The 14009-nt window shown below is 48.0% G+C and overlaps 1 protein-coding gene and 1 pseudogene across 3 annotated transcripts; both read left to right on the top strand.

The window, feature by feature from the left end:
* On the top strand, positions 2900-3761 carry MACMULV1R-PS1048 (vomeronasal 1 receptor macMulV1R-ps1048 pseudogene; annotated as a pseudogene).
* Positions 4446-12295, top strand: ZNF416 (zinc finger protein 416). Of its 3 annotated transcripts, none has more exons than XM_015125067.3 (4): positions 4446-4663; positions 5232-5273; positions 7413-7539; positions 9604-12295. In XM_015125067.3, the coding sequence occupies exons 1-4, from the start codon at positions 4631-4633 to the stop codon at positions 11184-11186; spliced, it is 1785 nt and encodes a 594-aa protein (XP_014980553.3). In that variant the 5' UTR covers positions 4446-4630; the 3' UTR covers positions 11187-12295. The 3 variants fall into 3 exon arrangements, with proteins under 3 accessions (XP_014980553.3, XP_014980555.3, XP_077836180.1); XM_077980054.1 differs by lacking the exon at positions 4446-4663 and adding an exon at positions 7985-8167; XM_015125069.3 differs by lacking the exon at positions 7413-7539.
* Positions 12296-14009: the final 1714 nt, after the last annotated feature.

The raw sequence follows: 14009 nt of genomic DNA, 5'->3' as shown, positions 1-14009 counted from the left end.
GGTTTGCTTTTCTTTTTTTTTTTTTTTGAGACAGAGTCTCGCTCTGTCCCCCTGGCTAGAGTGCAGTGGGGCGATCTCGGCTCACTGCAAGCTCCGCCTCCCCGGTTCATGGGCCATTCTCTCCTGAGTAGCTGGGACTACAGGCGCCCGCCACCAAGCCTGGCTAATTTTTTGTATTTTTAGTAGAGAGGGGGTTTCACTGTGTTAGCCAGGATGGTCTCGATCTCCTGACCTTGTGATCCGCCCGCCTTGGACTCCCAAAGTGCTGAGATTACAGGCGTGAGCCACCGTGCCCAGCCAAAGGTTTGCTTTTCTCAAAAACCTGGTGCCATGGTACTGGCTTCTGTGTGCATCAGACAGCAACCCTTTTCCTTAGTAACACCGGCACTCTCTCAGTGCCACCGTTCTGCCCTTCACTACCCTCTGGTCCCAGAGGCCAGCAGCCCCCACAATGGCCACCTAACACATGCCCTCACCCTCACTGTCCTCTCAGAGTTGCCACATCAGATCAAACATGGCTCCTCAAACTTCAAGCATGTGTGTCCATCTAGGCATAGAACTAGTGGGATTGCTTGGATAACCTGGGGAAGAGGGATAGCCTAGCTAGGTTAACCTACTCTGTGTGGCATGTCCAGGGGACTAAATGACCCACCTGCTCCTGAGGCCCAGTCCTTCAGGGAGAAGCCCAGCCAGAGATGAGGGAGGCTGCCAGTGATCACAAAGCAGTAATAAACTCTATCTATAGCTAAACTTAGGTGAGACCAACAGTCAATAAGTATCTAAAGAGAAAGCTAAAAAACATTGAAGATAGAGTGCAAGAAAGTGTGAAGCCCTTAGGATGTGCATGGGTTGTTTTGTGTTTTCTTTCTGTGTGTGTCTCCTTGGCACAGCTATTCAAGTACAGCTTGGCAGTGTCATTCATAAAGTCTACTAACTTCTATTGCTGTTCACCCAGTTAATCCCAAGGGACTCCACAGGTACCAAATGGTATGGGGGAGTGTTAACCTCAAGGACCATGACATCTAGCAAGGGACTGAAGACAGCAGAGGCCAGCTCCACCTGCAGGTAGAACATACCAGAGGGCCCAGGTTTAGCTCCATCCTGTCTTTATTTTTTTTTTATTTCTTATATTTAGTCCTTAGGGGTACAGAGTAGGTGTATATATTTATGAGTTACATGACATAGTTTGATACAGGCATACAGTCTGTAATAATCACATTGGGATAAATGGTATCCATCACCTCAAGCATTTATCATTTTTTTGTGTTATAAGCATTCTAGTTATACTCTTAATTATGTTTAATTCTACAATAGATTATTGTTGACTGTAGTCACCCTGTTGTGCTATCAAATACTACATCTTATTCCTTCTATCTTACTATATTTTTTCATCCATTAACTATCCCCACTTTCCCTTCCATTTCTGCTACCCTTCCCAGCCTTCATGGCTGCAAATTTTCTAATTTTTCTAAGTACAGTCTCAGGTACTTCTTCATAGCAATGCAAGAATGGCTTAACATAGAAAATTGGTACAGAGGAGTGGGGCATTGCTATAAAGATACCTGAAAATGTGGAAGCAACTTTAGAACTGGGTAATGAGCAGAGGTTGAATGAGTTTGGAGGGTTCAAAAGAAGACAGGAAGTTGAGGGAAAGTTTGGAACTTTTTAGACACTGGTTAAATGGTTGTGACCAAAATTCTGATAGTGATGTGGACAGGGAAGTTCAGAACGATGATGTCTCAGATGGAAATGAGAAATGCATTGGGAACTGGAGCAAAGGTCAGATGTGTTATGGCTCAGCCAAGAACTTGGCTGCATTGTGCCTATGCCCTAAAGATCTATGGAAGTTTGGACTTTAGAGTAATGACCAAGGATAGCTGGTGGAAGAAATTTCTCAGCAGCAAAGCTTTCAAGATGTGGCCTGGCTACTCCTAAAAGCCTGTGCTAGATGCTAGAGCAAATAAATTACCAAAAGATATAATTTATATTTAACAGGGAAGCAGAGAAAAAAAATTAGAAAATTTGCAGCCATGGCCGGGCGCGGTGGCTCACGCCTGTAATCCCAGCACTTTGGAAGGCTGAAGTGGGCGGATCACAAGGTCAGGTGATCAAGACTATCCTGGCTAACACGGTGAAACCCCGTCTCTACTAAAAATACAAAAAATTAGCTGGGCATGGTGGCAGGCGCCTGTAGTCCCAGCTACTCGGGAGGCTGAGGCAGGAGAATGGCATGAACCTGGGAGGCGGAGCTTGCAGTGAGCCGAGATCCGGCCACTGCACTCCAGCCTGGGTGACAGAGCAAAACTCCATCTCAAAAAAAAAAAAAAAAGAAAAAGAAAATCTGCAGCCTTGATATGTGGCACAGAAAGAAAAAGCCTCTTTTTTTGGGAAAGGAAATCAAGCAGGCTGTGGAGCAACCACTTGATAGAGATATTTTTATAACTAAAGGAGAGAACTTCTGCACCCATAAGCACACATATTTAAGGCCCACTTAAACTAGAAAAATACATGTTAGGTTTAGTCCTAGAGGTTATTGGGCATGGTATGACAATTTCTGTCTTTTTTTTTTTTTTTTCTTTTTTAAAAAAAGAGACAAGGTCTTGCCTTGTTACCCAGGCTGGAGTGCAGTGATGTGATCATAGCTCGTTGGCCTCAATGTCACTATGCCCAGCTATTTGTTTTTTTAGATATGGGTCTTGCTATATTGCCCAAGCTGGTCTCGAATACCTGGTGTCAAGCAATCCTCCTGCCTCAGGCTTCCAACGTGCTAGGATTACAGGCATGAGCCATCATGCCTGGCCAACATATTTCTTTTTGCTTGTTGAACTCCTCATTGTTCTGGTACCAATTAAAATCAAGTCTTATAGATATTAACGTGATAGCTCCTGCCAATCTGCAAATGGGGCTTACCTTTCTCACTCAGATGGGAGTGGGAATCCTTGGAAACTCCTTCTTTCTTTGTCTTAGTAACTTCACCTTGCTTACTGGACACAAGATTAGACCCACGGATCTTATTCTTAACCAGCTGGCCTTTGCCAATTTGTTTGTGCTTTTCTCTAGAGGGATCCCTCATACAATAGCAGCTTTTGGATTGAACTATTTCCTGGATAAGGCTGGATGCAAACTTCTCTTCTATTTTCACAGAGTGGCCAGAGGGGTTTCCCTCAGCACCGCCTGTCTCCTCAGTGGCTTCCAGTCCATAAAACTTTGTCCCTGTTTCTCTAGGTGGTTGGAGCTCAGAATGGGATCCCCAAAGTTCACTGGCTTCTGTTGTTTTCTCTGCTAGATCCTGCAACTGTTGGTAAATATCTTTGTTTCTATGAATGTGACTAGTCAAATAAACAGCAAAAATGTAAGTGTGAAAATAAATTGTGTATACTGTTCTTTGCTCAAACCAGCTAGATGTATAAAGTTTCTAGTCGTATTCATATTCTCTGCAACTGACTTTATGAGTTTGGGCCTCATGATCTGGGTCAGTAGCTCCATGGTCCTTTTCCTGCACAAACACAAGCAGCAAGTCCAACACATTCACAGCAACAGAATCTCCTCAGAGCTTCTCAAGAGGCCAGAGCCACACGCACCATTTTGATCGTTGTGAGCACCTTTTTTTCCTTTTACTCACTCTCCTCTCTTTTGCACGTTTGGATGACTGTTATTCCAGGTCAGTGGCTGGTGGACACCTCTATGATTTTGTCCTCATGTTTCCCAGCGTTCAGTCCCTTTGTTCATTCGTGGTGACACTCGATTCTCTGCGTTTCACGTGGCCTGCTAGTCAAGGAAACGCCCTTTTCCCAGCTCGCCCAGGGAGGGCCCCCCGGAGGAGGTGTGCCCTGGGTGAAGCTACCCAGGAACCCTGCCCCAGGAACTTCTCGGCCCAGCCTCCTGCACCTGGGGACCATCAAGGGGCTCAGGGTAGGAGCGGCCGGGGACGTGGCCCCCAAGTGGTCTCCGGGGCCGGCGACCCTGAGCCTGACCCGTAGGTTCCTTCTGTCGCCTATGTAACCGCTGAGGTCCCCGAAACGGCCTCAAACGCCTCGGGCCCACACGTGAGGGGGATGAGGCAAAGACCCTCCCGCGCTGCGGCCGCGGTGTCTACGCGGCCCCGTGGAGTGACGCGTCCGTGTGGATCCGGAGCCTTTGCTTCCTGAACCTGAATCAACGTCTCTAGCCACGTGGGCACTTAGCTGGGTTTGGGACCGCGGAAATCGGCCAGCGGCCCCTTTAAGGAGCGGCAAGGCCCTGTCTCGCTCTTGGTGTCGCGCCTTTTCCTAGCGCCTTCCGCGCGGCCGGTTGGCCCTTGTTCCGGGTGAATCTCGGGGCGGGCACTGGCACCCTGGGCGACTGAGAACTACATTACCCATAATGCTGAGCGCCAAGCTGCAAAGACGCGGAGCCAATCAACGTTCAGGATCGGGCCTGTCTCCGTTTGTTGCAAACGGTAAGGCGGAACTTCCGGCACCGCTCCGAGATGGTCTTTTTGGGGGTTCTCTACCTCGGCCCACGCCGCCTGAGTTAGCAACGCTGCCCCCGGCACAGAGCGGGGGTCGCCCCGCTACGCTGCAGCCCGTGGGTCGTTGTCGCTGGTGGCAACTGTGCCTGGGTTCCCTGGCCCCGCTCCACTCACAATCCGATGGCGGCGGCCGTGCTGAGAGATTCGACTTCGGTGAGTGCTACGTCCCCCCGGCCTCACCTGCCCTCCCCGCCGGAAATCCAACACCCTGCGTGAGGGGCGCCTGCTTTCGTCCCTGCAGCCCGGCCCGAGTCCAGGACTGTGAGGCCCTCGCGGGTGGGGCTCCCGTTTACAAGCCTGGTGTCGTGGGCTGTGGAGGGTGTGGCAGGCGGAGGGGCCGGTTTCTGTGACTCTTGTTGGGGCGATTGAGCCAGGATCGTTCACGCCGGAATGGCAAAGTGAGGCTCGCTCTTTTCAAGACGCTGAGAGCCATGGGTGGTTATGAACAGCTGCGGCACATGGTTTGAGTTAGACTTTTGAAAATTTTCCTAAAGTTAAGAGTTAGAACAGCCTGGAAGGGGGATAACACCGAGGCACGGGGAGGTTGAGTCCTTGTGCAAGGTCCCAGAGCAGGTAAGAGTCACACGGAACTGAGGCGCAATGATAATTTAGTCATCACCAAGTCACCTGTCTCCAGGGCTGCGCAGGGAAACAAGGAGGCATGAGCCCATGGACCTTCCACCGTAGTTACCTGCGTCTCACAGCCTTCCTCTTCCCGCAGGTTCCCGTGACTGCAGAAGCTAAAGTTATGGGCTTCACACAGGTGAGTGGAGAGTGTTTCGGGGCCTCACTGGTGCTGACCCCAGTGTTTGTCTCTGAGATTGTGTTCTGGGACTCTTCTCTTGGCACTCTTTGGGTCTTTGGTTCTAGGAACCCTGAACAAACATCAATCCCAGGGGTCATACATCCAGGCTGGAAGCTGGTATAGAACGGTTCCTATTGCTGGAAACCAGCAAAGTAAGGTATGGAACGTTGTCTCAGGCTTATGTACTAGATGAGCAAGTGCTTGAAAGTCAAGCTGAGCTGGTTTAGTGAACTACAACTTTTTTCTTTCTCATGGGAACTGAACGCTGGGATGCAGGAATCAGACAAAAAAATGGCTCTCAGTTGTTGCGTGTTTCTTCTGGAGTGTGTGACGAGCAATGACAGTTGGGGGCAGAGGAGGTATGTGACCTGATCCAGGTCTCATCAGGTTCTCTGTGTGGCCAAGCTGAGAGAACAGGCTGAGTGTGAGGTATGAGATAGGAAGATAGTGAAGAAGGCTGCTGTAGTAGTCCAGATGAGTGTTACTGGTGGCAGGACTTGTGTGGTGGCTGTGGAGGTGGTAGTTGGATTCTGGAACCGTTTTTTAAGTAGGGAAGCCTGGATTTTGAGATGTTGAAGGCAAGAGATAGAAAAGTAGGATTCAGGAGTAAAAGCAAGTTGGGTTTAGCAGCTGGAAATATGGAAGCTCCACTAGCGAGGATTGTAAAATTGGTAGTAGAGTCAGTTATCTCTAGAGATAATCAGAAATTTTGATTTGGAATATCTTTATTTTTAATTTTTTTTTTTTTTTAATCATCATTTGAACATGGCCCAATGGGACATCTTTAGAGTCTGAGGTGGTTCAAAGAACAGTTAGTTTAGACATCAAGTGGATAGTCTATCCAGAGGACTAGAACTGTGGGGAGGGATTCAGGATGGAGGCATTTAAAAGGTGGCCAGTACTTGCCTAGGGGTATAGCTTGGGACACAGTTAGGAGGTGGAATCCTGATCACTCTAGTAATGCTGTTACCAGCCCAGGGAAGGGAGGTTGGGGGTCACTGCTGGGTCTTCTGCTGGGGGACATGGTTGATCATGGTGGGAATCACAAAGACAGGTATGAGAGAGAAGTGGCCATGGTAGGGTGTGAGAGCAAGGATGATCTGGCAAGTGGCCAAGGATCTAGGAGAAGAGTGGGCATGAGATCAATGCTTGGAAGTAATCCAGACAAGATGACACTGAGACCAAAACTAGTGCTTTTTCAGCACTCTGGATCTATCTACCAGGGTTTTGTGGTAACCGTTGAGGTGTCAGGAATTTTAGGGAGGTGGATAAGTTGAGAGTCACAGGTGGTCATCTGGGAGAGTTACTGGGCCTGAGGTGTGGGAGTCCTCTTGGGGCAGACTTTGAATGAGGGTTAACAGGAGAGAAAGACTGTGACTTAACAGAGGACATCAAGTGCAGCACTAGTGGAAGAGGGCCATGGGTGTCAGAACCCCAGGTATTTCTGGGTGACTGAGGATGTAGCAAGGGACAGAGTCAGGCAAGGAGGCCTTCAGAGCAGGATGGGGCTCTGAAGGGCTGCCTTTGGCAGTGGGGACATTCAGCCTCTGAGTAGCACCGGACCTCATTTCAGTTTGCCAAGCACTTTCTGGATGTTGCATTCCAAATATCGTGGGGATGCCAGAGAACTGCCTGTGGTGTGGAGCAACAGGGTGGAAATCGCTGTGGAAGTGAGATTGTTTGAGGGTGTGTGCTTCAAAGAGTGATGTGCATATGGAGAGGAAGTGTGAACTGAACAACCCATGGCCATGGCATTGAGGATATAAGAATGATGGCTAACCCCATCATTGCTTGTATGTGAGAGGCATACTTTTGGAAACTCCAGGAGAATTATCTGACAAGACAAAATCCAACCCTATATGCTAGACCCAGAGTTTAAATGGCATTTCCTGGCCCACCTGCCTGTTGGTGCTGTGGGAAGACACAGTGATGATGGGACCATGAGGAGAGGGCAGGAATCAGTGCCACCAGGGCTTGGTATCTCCTCTGAGGTGGGGCTTAGGGTTGGGGGTAAGCAGGGGAAGGATGCGTGGGGGCATGAACTTGGGGTCCTAGGAGAGAATCTGATCATGGAAAGATCTGTCCCCATCATGGCAGGGCTCTGTGACCTTTGAGGACGTGGCCATTTACTTCTCCCAGGAAGAATGGGGGCTCCTTGATGAGGCTCAGAGGCTCCTGTACCGTGATGTGATGCTGGAGAACTTTGCACTTATAACTGCGCTGGGTAAGGCCCTCACAACCACTCTTGTCTCCTGGTCTTTGTCTATCCTTTTTCTCCCCAGAGGCAGCTCTGTCGGACCATGGGCTCTGCTGACTTCCCCACTGTCTTGGCATATGTGCTGTGGTGTAAGGAATGAAATCATTGCACTCCTTAATCAGCCCTGACATTTGCTGTTCCAAAACGCACTGGGATGGGTCTGGATGTTAGGTGTCTTGAGTCAGCCTAATGCATCTCAGTTTACTTCTTCACTTCCTTTTTGGGTGGCTGTATTCATATTCATGGTACTTTGTGTCTCAGGTTCTGCTTCCTTGATGACATTTCCTTTGACTACCTGTGTTAGGAATTTGCAGAATTTTCCTCATCAGTATTTACATGGACCATGAGCTGTTGTTGCCAGAACCTCCTTCAGGATCTGTGTGATATTAATTTTCTTTCTTGTGTTCTCAAGGAAGCTGACTTGCTCTGGGCCACTGCAGGATACTCACCTGTCCCAGCTGTCCCTTAGGACTTGCTTCATTCAAGTCCCAAGTAGTGGCACATCTAGAGGTGCCAGGAAAGCCCTGGTTGTTGGAAAGGGTGAAGATGGGAATATGGCTTCAGAGGAAGCCTGGCCTCAGTCAGTGGCACCTGGGTGAGGACATGGCATCCAGCCTGTTTTCTAATCTTACCAGGAATTTGCCCTGTGTCATCCAGAGTTTGGTGCTAATGCTACTGGACACACCTCATTTCTACGTTTTTCTTCCTCTTCTTTGACACTTTGCTGGCTTATTGGTTCATCTGGGACATCTGGCCTCATGCTGCCCCATCTTTCTGCCCTCCATGTGTCACCAGTTTCTCTGCACTGCCTCCCAGCATGTTTTCCAACATTGACCCACTCCCAATATGTTGTGAGTTGTGCACATGCCATTAAATATTTCTTGAACACAAGATCGCAGTTGGAATCTCTCACTCACTTCCAATTGCATTATCTTGGGCCTGAATAATGCCAACGTTCAGCACAGCATACACATGCCACCAGCTGACAAGATCTTGCCACAGGATTTGGCAAAGGAGTAGATTGGAGACCCTGTCTGTCCTTATGTGCTGCACCCCATCCTTGATATCCTGTGTTTGGTGAGGCCTCCCCATTTTGTGATCTTTAGAGGCCCCCTACTGCTAGGCAGCCCCTTTCTTATCCTGCTTTCAGCTCCTCAATGTTGCTTCAAAGCAATACTGTGAATTCATTCCTTGATGTCTATGTGAAGGTGCTTCCCTTTCCTGTTATGTACCCACAGGGTTTTAATTAATGGAGGTGGTAGAGTGCCAATACAGAGAGGTTAATGTCAATGACATAGGAATTTATCACCTGCAATAGCAAGAGCATGTGAGCACTGTGCCATGCAGGGCCACAAGAGAGAAGGGAAAATATTAAGCCACAGCCTTTATTGGGGTTTCTGCAGATAACACAAGACATGATAAACAGGTTAGGATTGGGTAATTTGAGTGGTTTGCTTTGGGGCAAAGGGGCTCACTGGGCTTAGTTGTCTGCTGCCTGACCTTGGGATGATTAGAGCAGAGGAATATTAGCTCCTGAAACATCCAAGTCACATAGAAAATGTGATTGGGAGTATGGGGCTCTGAATTGATTTTGTATTTGTTATGCTCCTTGCTGAGCCCTTTGCTATCTCTTAAGAGTTGGCTCACTCTGGAAGCACCATTCTCTCCCCAGCCAGCAAAGTGTTTTATTTTGTTTTCTTTTGCGTTTGAGACAGTTTCACCTTGTCTCCCAGGCTGGAGTGCAGTGGTGCGATCTGGGCTCACTGCACACTCCGCCTCCCGGGTTGAAGCAATTCTCCTGCCTCATCCTCTTGAGTAGCACCCGCCACCACACCTGGCTAATTTTTTGTATTTTTAGTAGAGACAGGGTTTCGCCATATTGCCCAGGCTTGTCTCAAACTCCTGAGCTCAGGCCAGCAAAGTTTTTAAGATATCAGAACATTAATTATTCAGAAAATAGTTTTTTTTTAAATGGTTAATACACTGCCATCATAGTCAACGTGCATTTCATCAGTGTTTCTCTGCTTTCAGTTTGTTGCCATGGGATGGAGGATGAAGAGACACCTGAGCAAAGTGTTTCTGTAGAAAGAGTATCTCAGGTCAGGACTCCAGAGGCCAGTCCATCCACCCAGAAGACTCAATCCTGTGACATGTGTGTCCCGTTCCTGACCGACATTTTACACCTGACCGATTTGCCTGGGCAGAAACCATGCTTGACTGGGGCATGTGCAGTCTTTCACCAGGAACAGAAGCATCATAGTGCAGAGAAACCCTTGGAAAGTGACATGGACAAGGCCTCATTTGTGCAGTGCTGCCTATTCCCTGAGTCAGGAATGCCTTTCACCAGCATTGAGGTTAGGAAGGACTTCCTAGCCCCATTGGGTGTTCTTCAGCCTCAGGCTATTGCTATCTATGAACAACCCAACAAAATCAGCAAATGTGAGGAGGTCTTTCATGTTGGAATAAGTCATTACAAGTGGAGTGAATGCAGGAAAGAGTCCAGCCACAAACAAACTTTTTTTCACCCTAGAGTCTGCACTGGAAAAAGGTTTTATGAATCTAGCAAATGTGGGAAAGCCTGCCGCTGTGAGTACTCCCTTGTTCAGCTCCAAAGAGTCCACCCTGGAGAAAGGCCTTATGAGTGCAGTGAATGTGGGAAGACTTTTAGCCAAACCTCTCATCTGAATGATCATCGGAGAATCCACACAGGAGAAAGGCCTTATGTGTGTGATCAGTGTGGGAAATCATTTAGCCAAAGAGCCACCCTCATTAAACATCACAGAGTTCACACTGGAGAGAGGCCTTATGAGTGTGGGAAATGTGGGAAATCTTTCAGCCAAAGTTCCAACCTTATTGAACATTGCAGAATTCACACTGGAGAAAGGCCTTATGAGTGTGATGAATGTGGAAAAGCCTTTGGATCCAAATCCACTCTTGTTCGGCACCAGAGAACTCACACAGGAGAAAAGCCATATGAGTGTGGTGAATGTGGGAAATTATTCAGACAAAGCTTCAGCCTTGTTGTACACCAGAGAATTCACACTACAGCAAGGCCTTATGAGTGTGGCCAGTGTGGGAAATCATTTAGCCTAAAGTGTGGCCTCATTCAGCACCAGTTAATTCACAGTGGAGCTAGGCCCTTTGAGTGTGACGAGTGTGGAAAATCCTTTAGCCAAAGAACCACCCTCAATAAACACCACAAAGTTCACACTGCAGAAAGGCCTTATGTATGTGGGGAATGTGGGAAGGCTTTTATGTTCAAATCTAAACTTGTTCGGCACCAGAGAACTCACACTGGAGAAAGGCCTTTCGAGTGCAGTGAATGTGGGAAATTTTTTAGACAAAGCTATACCCTTGTTGAACACCAGAAAATTCACACTGGATTAAGACCTTATGACTGTGGACAGTGCGGGAAATCCTTTATCCAAAAGTCTAGCCTCATTCAACACCAGGTGGTTCACACGGGAGAAAGGCCATATGAGTGTGGCAAATGTGGGAAGTCCTTTACACAACACTCTGGCCTCATTCTCCACCGGAAATCTCACACTGTGGAGAGGCCTCGTGACAGCAGCAAATGCGGAAAATCCTACAGCCCAAGAGCTAACATTGTTTAACTCCTAAAACTCCACACTGGAGAAAAGGCTTAGACCTGCAGGGAATGTGCCATCTCTTTCTTCAGTGTTACGGCTATAGAGAGTCTTTGTGAAGGAGCCATCTGCCTAAAGTTAAACCTCATACTGGTAGACCTCCAGATGGGTGAGACTCTCATGAGTTCCAGGCACATGTGTCTTGCAGGAGCTCCTTTGCACGTTCTAAACTGCTGGAGGCCTTTGCAGGAGTTAAATCATTAGTCACCCTTGTGTACTAAGGCAAGGGAGATACACCTGTGTGCTCCCATTCCTTGGAGGAAATTCCTTGAGCAGTCTGAGCCTTTAAGGGGAATTCCTTTCCTTTTCTGACTGATTACAGCATACATCTGACCAGTTTTGGCCAGAAGGACCCAGCCTGGGTTCTGCTGGAAGCTGATGTGGAAGGCTTCCCTTCATGGAAATTCTTGTTCTCACACGACACTTGGTAGTTTTTCCAGCCTCCAAGTCACCACCTCGTAACTGGCTGCCTCACATTGCTCTGGTTTGCGTGGTAATAAAGGCCTTATTTTTAAATCTGTGTAGTCTTAGGGTTTGGTTTACTGTGTAAAGTGGCTGGAAAACACACTTGGGCTCTTACATAAAGGAATGGACAGCTTTTGTGGGGCCCCAGTGTCGTTGGCCTGTGAAGGAAAAATAAAACGACAGAGAGTAGTTCTCATTCTGGTTTTAGTCCAGTTTGCCTTGCTGCCCAAGGCCTCCTAGGGAAAAATGCAATAATTTTATTGTCCTAATTTCTGGCCTGTATCCCTACACTTTCTCTGGACTAGTCATTCTGAGGACAAGTCGGCTGTTATGACAGGCTCCTGTGCTTTGGAGAATAAGATGGATTTGTGGCATTGTTCCCACAGGCTGTAATGCCCAGCACTGTTAAGACAAAATTTTTTCCCAGCTTCTGCAAAGGAACCACGTGCCCTGATGACCACGATTCCATAGATGGCGGGACTCAAGCTGATGGGAGCTAAGCATTGGACATAATTGGTACAGAAATTTTGGGTATGATTAATAGGAAGTGGAGGAGCCCGTAGCAAAAGACAAGTGTGCCTGTGGTAAAAGTGCATTTACACATCTAGTAACTGGCTGTGTCTTTATTTTCGCAACACAATCTTCTTGTACAAGGTGTGACAGTGTAGGCACAGCCTGGCTTAGAGGGAACAACTCCATTCTGCATGTGATTGTCAGAGCGTGGAGCCAGGCAAGCAACCTGGGGGCTTCCATGGGATGGTTCGATGTGAGTGCAGGAGGACACACAGGAGGTAGAGAATCAGAAGGAGCCTGGGTAGCAGAAACCTTAACTTGGAAATGACATCCCCCATCATAGGCTTTACCCTCTGCCACAGTTACCCCATTTTCAGAGGCAGAGTCCTTTGCCCTCGTGCCCTACTTGGAGCTCAACCCTCAGATGTCTTGGCTGTCTGCAACTTTCCTAGTGACCAAGCAACAGGTCCTAATATCCAACAGTCTGAGGTCAACTTTCTGTGTCTGACTTGTCAGGCATTGGTGCCTTTCAAGGTCATGGCTCTGACCTTCACCTGGTAGAAATGTGGATATTTGGGCCTGGCCCAGAGGATATTACACCAAGATAGGAGGCTGGAGAACTGTGGGCTCTTGGTCTTCCTGGGTAAAGCTTTATTTGTGTCCCATTTGGGTGACCCTAGTCCTCTGATTCCATCCTGTTGCACACCTGCCTGGTGAGAAAGGCATCTCAAGCTCTTCTGCCTCTACCCACAGGTCCTGCTGTATTCTCTGTTTTGGTCTCACATTCTTTTGCCTGGTCTCCCTGTGTCAGCACTGGGGATCACTGGGGTAGAAACGGCCCTTTAAACACAAATCCTCACCCTAGTACCCAGCACACTCTGCCCTTTGAGGTCCTTATTCCAGAATTCAGGCAAGAAAACTTTACTGATCCAGCCTGGTTGGGTCAGGTATCCCCAGAGATCAGTTAACAGGACTGTGAGGGTGGACTGTTCTCAAAGAAAGGGCTGAGTTAGGCAGACCGCCAAGGTAGCATGTCCATCATTATCCCCCAGATATCTTATTATATAATGCTGCCTTTTTTTTTTTTCTTTTTTTTTTTTTTTTTGGAGTCTCACTCTGTCGCCCCAGGCTGGAGTGCAGTGGCATGATCTTGGCTTACCACAACCTCCACCTCCCAGGTTCAAACAATTCTCCTGCCTCAGTCTCCTGAGTAGCTGGGATTATAGGCGTGCACCACCACGCCCAGCTAATTGTTGTATTTTTAGTAGATACGGGGTTTCGCCATGTTGACCAGGCTTGTCTTGAACTCCTGACCTCAGGTGATCCACCTGCCTTGGCCTCCCAAAGTGCTGGGATTACAGGTGTGAGCCACCACGCCCAGTTGCTTATTTTTTTAAAGCTCTCCTTGTGTCAGCATGAATTGTCCTCACTTCCTGAGGCCTGTTACACTCATCCAGTGGTAAGGGAGATGGTTTTAGAGAGCACAGAGGTATGACATCAGGTGGCATTGTTGTAGGGCAGTTGAGCCGCCAAATTGGGGCTTAGTCCAAGGAGGTTCTTAGCTTCACTCAGGAAAGAATTCAAGAGCAAGCTAGTGGTAGATGAAAACAACTTTGTTGAGGCAGCAGGGTTACAGCTCTGTGGCTGCTCCTACAGAGCAGGGCAACCCCATAGGCATTGCATCCAGAGTATCAGCTCAGGGGGCAGCTCTGCAGTCATATTTACACCCACTTTTAACTACATGCAAAGTAAAGGGTGGGTTATTCAGAAATTTCAAGAAAAGGGATGGTAATTTCCAGGTGTTGTCAAGGT

The sequence above is a fragment of the Macaca mulatta genome, chromosome 19, assembly GCF_049350105.2.
Source record: "Macaca mulatta isolate MMU2019108-1 chromosome 19, T2T-MMU8v2.0, whole genome shotgun sequence".
Lineage (NCBI taxonomy): Eukaryota > Metazoa > Chordata > Mammalia > Primates > Cercopithecidae > Macaca > Macaca mulatta.
The sequence above is the reverse complement of the archived record's forward strand: the minus strand, read 5'-3'. Positions and strand labels throughout refer to the sequence as shown.